General features: G+C 43.1%; 1 protein-coding gene across 1 annotated transcript; it reads right to left on the bottom strand.

Moving 5' to 3' along the window:
• Window positions 1–7,415: 7,415 nt before the first annotated feature.
• Window positions 7,416–8,057, bottom strand: LOC138682260 (ELMO domain-containing protein 3-like). Its single transcript, XM_069772288.1, is given in 1 exon segment — window positions 7,416–8,057. A coding segment is annotated over 1 exon segment (642 nt).
• Window positions 8,058–11,172: the final 3,115 nt, after the last annotated feature.

Here is an 11,172-nt window from a genome sequence, read left to right on the forward strand (position 1 = left end):
GTTCCACCTCCTCTGCTGGACATTGTCATATTTTGAAGTTGCAAATGGATAATAATTCCACCTTTCCAAAGGACAGAGCAAGGCTGGCTGTGATAGCAGGTGACAACAGGCCATAAGATGCTATGGCCACCTGCACAACAAGAGAGCTTCTCTTTGGCAGGAAGACGTTCCGGTGAGGATTCTCTGTTCGCTGTCACACTACAATCTACCTGAGTAAGTAGAAGAATTGAAATTAAAAAGTTTATAGGTTTAAAATTCTTTCATTAATTGCTTCATGAAATTAGCTGGCAAAGACTAAAAATCAGATTAGAATATAAATGTCACGGGTAAGCACACCTACATAAACTAAATATTTTCTTTTGCAACACTTGTAGTTTCTGTATGGTATGGAGAGAGCTCCAAAACCAAAATGGAGTACAGGACTATGCACAAAGATTTCTTTGCTTCCTTTCTTTGTTTCCCTCTCTTTCAAAGAACATGCTATCTTCCATTATATTGTACTATCTCTTTCTACAACTTGTCATTTAAAGGAGCTTAAAGCCATTAAACACTGATTTTGTTAATGGTATTTGCTAGAACCTGAGGCACAAGGGAAAATACTCAAAAGGTACTAAACTGTTCTTTGAACATAAAATTTTAAAATCATGGCTCTAACATCTAGGGTTTTGTTTCCACAGCTTAAATTTTAAAGAAACTCCTATTTTTACAGTATATCTTTAAGAATCCCTATGTTAATTAAGAAAATATAAAAATAAAATACAAAAATCCCATAATATTTTTTAATTGTGAGATGGTCTTAAGTAAAATTTAATTAATAGAGATAAAAGCTAATCCTTTTTTCTTAAAGAAAAACATATCTAGCTTTACAGCAAAGTACCCAGCAATTTACACAAAGCCCCTTGTTATTTTCTTTGCTTCCAAGGCATATTCAGGTACTCCTTTTAAAGCCTACCCATAGAAGAAATAAATCAATTAAAGTCAATCAAATCAATTACAAATCTCTGTAACATTATTATTAGTGAAACATTCTTGGTTAGCTTTAATGGGAATCAAGCAGCTAAATTCCCCACTCTCCACTTCGTTTAAAAAAAGGAGAGAAATGAAAAGAAATAAATTATTTTGAGCATTTCATAGGATCATAGGATTTGCTATACTATTGTTCCAGCTATTCAAGTATATCCTGTCTGTAGGCAAAACCTTCCTATGTTACAGGTAACTAACTGTGTTATGCCGTACATACAGGGCAATCCCCCCCTCTGCCCGAGTCCTCCAGGTGATCACTTTCATGCTGATGCATGAGATTAGATGAAGCAATTGTTATTTTAATTCATACAGCTACCACACTGTTAAAACTATCACTAAAATTATGCTGCGTTTCTAGCACAGATTCCTGATATGCTGCTGTTCTGTGTTAGTACCTATACATCAAAATTTGAAATACTTGCAAAACTCACCCCCCTGTCTCAAGACCTTCTTTCCTCATTTCTGAAGTCTCCCACTATATGCAGCTCTGCCACATCTCTAGGCAGGGCTGGCACACACTAAATGGGCATGTGGCCGCACAGCTGAGACTACCGCACATTTCACAGCAACTTGCGCAGCATTGGTATTGGCCAGTGGTTTTAGGAAGGGAAGAGATGAAGCACCAGCAGCCACTGGGAAAGTTGTAATCTGATTTTAGACAATATTATCTAAACCTTTTTGGACCAATGTTCTATGCAACTATATTTACTTCAGTGTTTGAAAACGAAAGACTTAAAATAGCATCTTGTAAAAGCTGAAGAATCCTGCTAGCTATTCAGTGAAGAACCATGATCTACCCATAAATTAAGTTTAGCCAGTTGCTGCAAAGAGAGTCTTCTAGACGCTTTATTAAATTCCCACATTGCTTATTTTTCTGATAAAGAAAATAGTGGTTAACTAAAGATCATAAATATTACATTGTATTACACTGAGAAGTTAATGAGCACAGCAAACTCACCACACCACTATCCTCCTAACGTTACACATCTTTTTTACTTTAATACTAATCATATTTTGTAGAAGAACCATCCAGGAAGCAAGCATATTCATAGGTCTGTAAACATGTTTAAGATAAAATATTTAAGCAAAATAGAGTTTTTCCAAGTTCTCTTTCCACAGTAGTAACACTATCCCTTTTGAAATAAAAGATAATATGCTTCTGAATTTCCTCTGAAGTAGACATAATATTTTATGGCAAAATCTTTACAATTCAAAGTAGATAAGATCAAAACTATAGAACTACTAGAAGCCATGCAGATATATTTTTGGTATCTATTAAAACATAATTCATACAGAATAATACAGAATTCATACATAATACAGAACCAGAACAATGACCAGATAAATGTGATTGCTGCAGTTTCTGAACAGCTATGTCTGCACAGAAAATATACTTGCCTGTGGTCAGAAGTGGCTAGGTTTCATTTGTAAAAGAGTAAAGAACCTGGCAAAGTTCACTAGCCACGATTCTAACAAGTCACACATTTTACATGCCATTTAATGGGCACTTTTGTTGGTGAAATGCTTTTTATCTGTCTCTCTCACTGACAAACCCCACATCAGTACCTTCTGAGGCAGCTTAATCTATATCATTTTCAAATGCCCTAGAGTGACTACTATAACGTTACTGAACACCATAGACATATCTGAGATGGACATCAATATTACAGAGAGTCATTATTCTTCTCACTTCATACTTTAATAAGTGAGACTACATACTTATAGGACTGGAATTTAATCTCATTTTTAAAAGAAACATTATATATATCTTGCAACTTTGTACAATGCATCTTGAGTATTTTGTTGTTTCTTTTTTCTCCTGACTGTGTATTTAATGGGGGGAAGCCCATTATTCATACCTCTGCTCTTAATCAAAGTTGAGAATTCTGTAGAGAGGTAGAAAATTGAAATCGGCTCCTGCAACCTAGAGCTGAACAATTATGACTTGATTTACAAGGAGCCACTTCGCTACATATTTAAATGCAGCTCTGCTGCAAAATTTGGGGACTTTTCAGATAATCAAAATGCTACAGATTTAGCACTTTTAATTTTTGCTCCATCTCCTGCCAGCTTGAACTCTGATTGTAATTACCATTTCATCTTCCCCTGAATGACATTGTTTTATCAGAGGAAGACACTGTATCTAGAGTCTGAGCGTGATGATTAGTAAGGAACAAGCTTTCAATGGGAAACAATAAGTGTGCCCTGAAATGAATCAGGATGGGATGTAATAATGTGAAGCTAAAGATAATCTCAAGTCCTTGAGACATAATGCATAACCCCCATAGTTCTGCAATGTATGTAAGAATATACAGAGGTAACTATGCAGAGATGTAAAACAGAATAGAAAGAAAAAAAAAACCCTGTACTGCAAAGGGCAGTTTTTAAGGAATAAAAAAGAAACAAAGCCTAACTACTATCTGACTCCACTGGCATTTATCTACCCTTTGTGTCCTGAAAACTTTTCCCACTTCTTTGGACTGATCTAGTCCAACTAACTGCTAAAAACAAAATCATGCAGGACAGTTTATTATTATCAATATTTCTTAAGACTCTTTTTCCTGTGTTTTGTTTCCAGAAACTATGTTAGAGAAAAGTACTTCAGTAGTGTTAGTGGACTACCCCTGATGCAGCCCAGCTGATGGGATGGTGATGGAGAAAACAGGGATGGGTGCTACAGCTGCTTCTGGCTTCTGTTTCTCTGTTTCACTTGTTGTAGATCTAAGTAAACAAGCAATGCTCTCTGCATGATTAAAAAAAATACAAAACAACAAAAACACACAGAAGTGGTCTAAAGTTCTAAAATAAAAGTAAAATATGCTCATAATAAGAAATAGCAATAGTGTTCCCTTATTAGCAACATCTTTACATTTCAACTTGCTTAGGCACAGAGCTGTGGAAGACTTGCAATAAATAAATTCAATCATTAGAAAACCATTAAGCCTGATATATCTATAACAGAAATGGACTGCTTTGGAAATTTCTTTTTCTTCATGAGAATTATCTTTTTAGTGAAGAAAAAATTTACTGATAAAATGTCAAGAGGAGTAATAAATTGACAAAGAAGAGTGTGAGTACCTTTTGTAACAGTTGCAGTAAATTCTGATTGGCACAGGAGTATGAAAACAAATGGTGCTGTCCTGGTGCTCATACAAGAGACAGGATACCATTCATGTGGCAAAAAATGTAACCTAAAATTCATATGTTTTTCCTTAAAAATTTATGTCAGTACTGCCGCTCCCTTTGTTCCATTTTTTGAAAACCCTCCTCCCTAGCTACACTTATGCTGAATAATGCTCTAAATACTCTTGTTCTGGTCAAGAAAACCACATATAAACATTTGGTCCCAATGGCTAAGCTTCCACGATCTGTAATAAGATAGTACCTCAAAAGCAGGGTAATGTTGAATGTACGTAAACTTATGAGAGGCTTCCACTTACAGACATTGTATTTCTGTGTGTATTTATTATGAAAAAGTCTTTGCTACATAAGAATATTTCACCTGGAAAAATTAACCTCAGTCAAACAAAACTTCTGCTCACCTAATTCAGAATGATACAGTACAACTCTTTAGAAAAAGGCACAAAGAAGATTTGTGAAAATGACTGGAAAATGGAATATGTTTCATACAAGGAAAGACTAAACTGAGTAATAGACATCACTTTGGAAAAGACACAATGAGAGGGAAGGAAAATCTCATAGAGAGCTATATGAGAACTGTGTGAATAGTGAGTGATTACTCAGTTTCCCCACACAAAAGAACCATGTGGTGGCCCACGAACTTTTCAGGCAACAACTTTAAAAAAAAAAAAAAAAGATGTATTTTTTTTTCACAGAACCAACAGTTAAGTTGTGGAGTTCAGAATCACAGGATATTGTGAAGAAAAATTATACACATGTTCAAAATCTAGAAAAATCTGGGGAAAGTATGTCCATCAAGGAGCATAAGATCCCAAATCTGCATTAAATCTGTGTCTCAGTAAGTTCCTGAAACAATTGCTAAAACAGGCAAGAGTGAGACTAATGCTGTAATTGCCCTGCCACTTCCACTAGTGCGCACTACTGGATTGATATCAGCAGAAGATTGCACTACATCGTTCAAGTGTTCATGATACTCTTGTTTTCTCACCTTGGCTTTTCACTACCTTATCTTCCCATCATCTTTTAAAAACAGGTAACAAATATTTTTCTCTTTAACATGCATGGAGATCAGTGAATTAACAGCACTGTCCAAAAACAGAACAGCACTGTACACGTGTGGTGGGTTGACCCTGGTTGGATGCCAGGTGCCCACCAAAGCCGCTCTATCACTCCCCCTCCTCAGCTGGATGGGGGGGAGAAAATATAACAAAAGGCTCGTGGGTCAAGATAAGGACAGTTTAATAAAGTGATAGCAAAGGTTGCGCGCGCGAAAGCAAAGAAAAAAAACAAATGATGTTATTCTCTACTTCCCATCAGCAGGCGATGTCTAGCCACTTCTCGGGAAGCAGGGCTTCAGTACGCGTAGTGGTTGCTCCGGAAGACAAAATGCCCCCCCCCTTCCGTCTCCCTTTACTTAGCTTTTATATCTGAGCTGACGTCATATGGTATGGAATATCTGTTTGGTTAGTTTAGGTCAGCTGTCCTGGTTATGTCCCCTCCCAAGATCTTGCCCTGCCCCAGCCTGCCATTGACGGGGGGGCAAAAATGTTGGAGAGACAGCCTTGATGCTGTGCCAGCATTGCTCAGCTGTAGCCAAAACACTGGTGTGCTATCAACACCTTTCTAGCTACTGATGCAGAGCACAGTGCTATGAGGGCTGCCATGGGGAGTATTAACTCCATCTCAGCCAGACCCAATACAATCTCCACCCCTTATTCCATACCATTTGCGTCCTGCTCAGGTTCCACATAACTTAATACAGATATCTTCTAACCATACTATTGTATTTAATTCTCATTACTGAAACCCTTTCTCACCAACACTTACAACTGAGACTACATACTTAAACCACTTTTATACCCAACGTACGGATTTATACATTCTTATTAATTACTATCCCCTGTCCTTTAAGAGATAGATATTCCATGGGCTTCTTCCACTCTTCCTGATGTTCACATACAGGTTATGACTTGAGCCCCATCCATCAAGATGAGTGGTCAGGACAGGAGAAGCAGTATGTTCGATCGTTGGGCCCCAACACCAGCTTGGTTTGGGTCACCGATGCACTTGTCTGGTTCCTTGCGGTACCAGACCAGAAGTCCCCTCACCAGAATCAAGGGAGGTAGTTTCAGTTCTTCTATGCCTGGAGGATCGCTGAGTGCTTTCTTGGGCCTCTACAGCAACTACGCTGACAGCCTTCTTCTTGGGTGACCCCTTCTTAACAGCTGTCTTCCCTCTCAGTTCACGCACACGGGCTTCCAGCTTAAAGGTGGGTTCACCATCCCACTTCCTCATGTCCTCCCCTTGGTCACGCAGGAAGAACCAGAGTGTACCACGTGGCATACGCCTTAGGCTCCCTTTCCCTCTGACTGGGGCAGGAGAGGACTGATTTCTTGGAGCATCCCTAACAGCCAAGGCACTGTCCTGTAGGGATGAGGAAACACAGAGATTTTCCTCAAAGTTTTGGAGCCAAGACGACACTTTCTCCACAGTTGGTGTTTCCATATCTGGACAATACATTGCTGCCAAGCTGTTAGAATACGATGGTGGGGCACCTTGAATCACCTTTCGCCACATGGCCCGTGTGCACAGGACATCCTCTGGATCTTTGGAGACTTCCTCATCATCTAGATCACTGTAGATGACTTCCACCACTGCTAACTCTCTCAGGTACTGGATGCCTTCATCTGCGGTAGTCCACTTTTCTGAGGAATTCACAAGATCTTCCTTGAATGGATATCTTGCCCTCACACTTGAGAGAAGCCGGCTCCAGAGACTGCAAACTGCTGCCTCTTTTCCAATTCCTCTTTCAATTCCCCGGTTTCTAGCGAGGGATCCCAGCTGTTGGGCTTCCTTGCCTTCCAGTTGCTGACTATCAGCCCCATTATCCCAGCATCGGAGCAGCCAGGCAGCAATCCGCTCACCTGGCTGGCGGCTGTAATCTTTCCGCAAGTCCCGAAGTTCTGAGGACGTCAGGGACCGGGTAGTTTCCGCTTCCTGTTTAAGTTCCCTCACTCCTTCCTCCAATTTCCTTACCGAAGGACCAGCTTCTAGATCAAGCCTTTCCTCTTCTTCTTCTTCTTCTCTCACTAATCGATGGTATGGACCCGTTGATCTCCTTGTCCACTGCTTCCTTTTCACTACTGGGGCAATTACTGTAGTTGTTGTTGTTTGGGTCCCTATCTCGAGCATGGTGTCCTCAGATGCAGTCTGGGTCCCTGCCTCAACCATGGTCCTCTGACAGTGTTGAACTATGGCTCGGTAGGCATAGGCCAGGCCCCAGTACAGTGCGAGAAGCTGCTGGTTTTCATTTTGGTGGATAACTCCAGCTCCTTCAGGAGGAAGCTGGAGTCGACAATGGTCTTGTGCTGCCATTTCCAGACACGATAGAGCTGCAGAAAGGCCGCCGCATACAGGTCATTCAGCACGGCGATGACTTGCTGCCTGCGGTTGCATTCCCTGGAGAGACGTTCCTCCCTCAGGGCCTGGATGACGATGCGGGTGATGTTCACGGACATGATGCAGAAGGGGAAATTCTGGGTTTCATGCTGGGATAGCTTGAAAATCTCTTGAACCAGAGGCAGTGTCTGAGAGTCCATGACGAAGTACAGCATCTGCATCAAGCCCAGCATCCCCGTCCCTCGCAGGTCAGTCCCAGGATCTGCACCTTGAAAGCCAAGCTCTTCCCAGTGTGCCCCATAGCGTGGGCAGCCCAACCTGGAGCGGGTTAGCTTCTTGTAAATGGTCTGCAGGATTCTCATGTGCACTCTCTCATTATCATCCAAACCACACTGTGCTATGGCCAAAGCCAGCTCCCGCTATCCCTGCAGCTGCGGCTGGAGCTGGGGAGGACCGAAGAGGAAGCGAACCAGAGCAGCCAGGCCTGCCCGCATTCTCCACCAGATTGTATTGGGTCTGGCTGAGATGGAGTTAATACTCCCCATGGCAGCCCTCATAGCACTGTGCTCTGCATCAGTAGCTAGAAAGGTGTTGATAGCACACCAGTGTTTTGGCTACAGCTGAGCAATGCTGGCACAGCATCAAGGCTGTCTCTCCAACATTTTTGCCCCCCCGTCAATGGCAGGCTGGGGCAGGGCAAGATCTTGGGAGGGGACATAACCAGGACAGCTGACCTAAACTAACCAAACAGATATTCCATACCATATGACGTCAGCTCAGATATAAAAGCTAAGTAAAGGGAGACGGAAGGGGGGGGGCATTTTGTCTTCCGGAGCAACCACTACGCGTACTGAAGCCCTGCTTCCCGAGAAGTGGCTAGACATCGCCTGCTGATGGGAAGTAGAGAATAACATCATTTGTTTTTTTTCTTTGCTTTCGCGCGCGCAACCTTTGCTATCCCTTTATTAAACTGTCCTTATCTTGACCCACGAGCCTTTTGTTATATTTTCTCCCCCCCATCCAGCTGAGGAGGGGGAGTGATAGAGCGGCTTTGGTGGGCACCTGGCATCCAACCAGGGTCAACCCACCACAGTCCTTTTTGGCGCCCAACGTGGGGCAAGACAACGGCAGTTTTGCATTAAGTGTTCTATAGCTAGCTATTAAGTGGCAAGCTCCTGTGCAGGTCACGGAGCTTGTTAGCTGCTTGCTTATCTCTAGCTTGCTGAGTTTGGGAACATGTTAATGCAAATAATGGCTGCGTGCTTTGTCCTGGCACTGATGGCTTTGTTTTGCTGTGGTAGCTATCTTGTGGGGAGAATGAAGGAACGCGGGAACGTGCTAATACAAATAATGTCTATGTGCTTTGTCCTGGCACTGATGGCTTTCCTGTGTTGTGGGAGCTATCTTGTGGAGGAGATGAGGGAACACATCTCCCTCTCCCTACCAGGCATTGATGTGAATGGTTTTATTATGCAGGCTCCCGAGGTCCTTGTTCACCCTTATGTAAGCTGTTTAATACTAATAATTAATACTGGTGGCATATTATGGGTATTGTGGAATCTGGTCTCGTCCTGGTATAAGAGAAGGCAAGTTTTAGGTGAGGCAATACTTAAATGTGCCCTCAAGCGACCAGTGCCTGGGTGGCAGGGTATATGGAAGGATTTGGGCAGATTCCTAGGACGGTTATCACCTCCCATAATCTGGGATTTTACATCTGAACAGGCAAGTAACCCTGGCAAACTGACGCGCCACCTGATAGAAGGGTGCCTTGCCTATCCCAATGAAAACCAGCTGGCTCTAAGACGGACCTGCCGCCGGCCAAGGCCGAGCCAATCAGTGATAGTGGTAACGCCTCTGTGATAACATTTTTAAGAAGGAAAAAAAAGTGGGGACGCGGAAAACAGCCACCGGAGAGAGGAGTGAGAACATGTAAGAGAAACAAGCCTGCGGACACCAAGGTCAGTGCAGAAGGAGGGGGAGGAGATGCTCCAGGCGCCGGAGCGAAGATTCCCCTGCAGCCCGTGGTGAAGACCCTGGTGAGGCAGGCTGTCCCCCTGCAGTCCAGGGAGGTCCATGGTGGGGCAGATATCCACCTGCAGCCCGTGGAGGACCCCACGCCGGAGCAGGTGGGTTCCTGAAGGAGGCTGTGACCCCGTGGGAACCCTGCGCTGGAGCAGGTTCCTGGCAGGACCTGCGGATCTGTGGAGAGAGGAGCCCACGGAGCAGGTTTTCTGGCAGGACTTGTGACCCCGTGGGGGACCCACGCTGGAGCAGTCTGTGCCTGAAGGACTGCACACCGTGGAAAGGACCCATGCTGGAGCAGTTCGTGAAGAACTGCAGCCCGTGGGAATGGCCCACGTTGGAGAAAGTTCGTGGAGGACTGTCTCCCGTGGGTGGGACCCCACGTTGGAGCAGGGGAAGAGTGTGACGAGCCCTCGCCCTGAGGAGGTGAAGCGGCAGAAAATAACATGTGATGACCGTAAACCCCATCCCTGTCCCCCTTGTGCCGCTGGGGGGGCTTGGTGGAGAAATCCGGGAGTGAAGTTGTGCCCGGGAAGAAGGGAGGGGTGGAGGGAAGGTGTTCTGAGATTTCGTTTTATTTCTCATTTACCTTACTCTGGCTGATTTGTAATAAAAAGTGAGCTAATTTTCCCTAAGCTGAGTCTGTTTTGCCCGTGATGGTAATTAGTGAATGATCTCTCCTGTCCTTATCTCGACCCGCAAGCTTTTTGTTATATTTTTCTCTCCCCTGTCCAGCTGAGGATGGGGGAGTGATAGAACGGCTTTGGTGGGCGCCTGGCGTCCAGCCAGGGTTATCCCATCACAACACGTGTATGAAGATGCCTCCACATGGAAGAAAACACAAGATGAACAGCACCATGAAAACTAGATGTTATTTAATACCTGACATTGCAAATTCATGTATAAACTTCAGGCCTATTTCTCCTCTTGTGTGGTATAGCTGCAGAAAAAAAATTCTCAGGGTTAAAGATCCCTGGAAAAAGAGCAAATCCTCAAAATACAGGACTGCTTTTGCAGGTTTGCCTCCTTTGTAATCCAACAGGCTCAGTCTGCAACACTAGAAAGAATTGTTCTGATATGCTTACTGGCAAAGTGGCAACTGGAATGTGCTTTAAAAATATTTTGTGTGGGATTTATGAAAAGATGGAGACCATTAAGGAAATAATTCAGAAAATAATAAGCATGAATAATTTTGATCTTAATAGCACTTACAAGGCCAAAGACTGCATTGTACTCACTGTACCACATTACTCAGAGCCAGGAGACAAACTGTGACTTAAGTCTTGTAAAGACAGGTTTGCCTATATTCTTGCTAAAAACCTCACCAAAAGGTGTTCATGAGGTTTCTCGGTTTTCTACCAAGGCCCCAGTGTTTGAATAATGCATAACTGTGTGTCCTTGCTAAAAAGGAGAAAAACGCCTTTAGGTTCTGTGTGGCAGGGAGTCTGAGGGATGGATTTTTTTAAAAAGCAGCAGTTCAGCAACTCCAGATACCTCTCAACTTACTGTACTTTCCCTCGTCTCTGAAAAAGCGCATTTTTTATTTGGTCTGTTAAAGCATAAGCCCACTGAAGGCTTTAGGAAAGG

This window comes from Haliaeetus albicilla, chromosome 27, assembly GCF_947461875.1.
Source record: "Haliaeetus albicilla chromosome 27, bHalAlb1.1, whole genome shotgun sequence".
NCBI classification, from domain to species: domain Eukaryota; kingdom Metazoa; phylum Chordata; class Aves; order Accipitriformes; family Accipitridae; genus Haliaeetus; species Haliaeetus albicilla.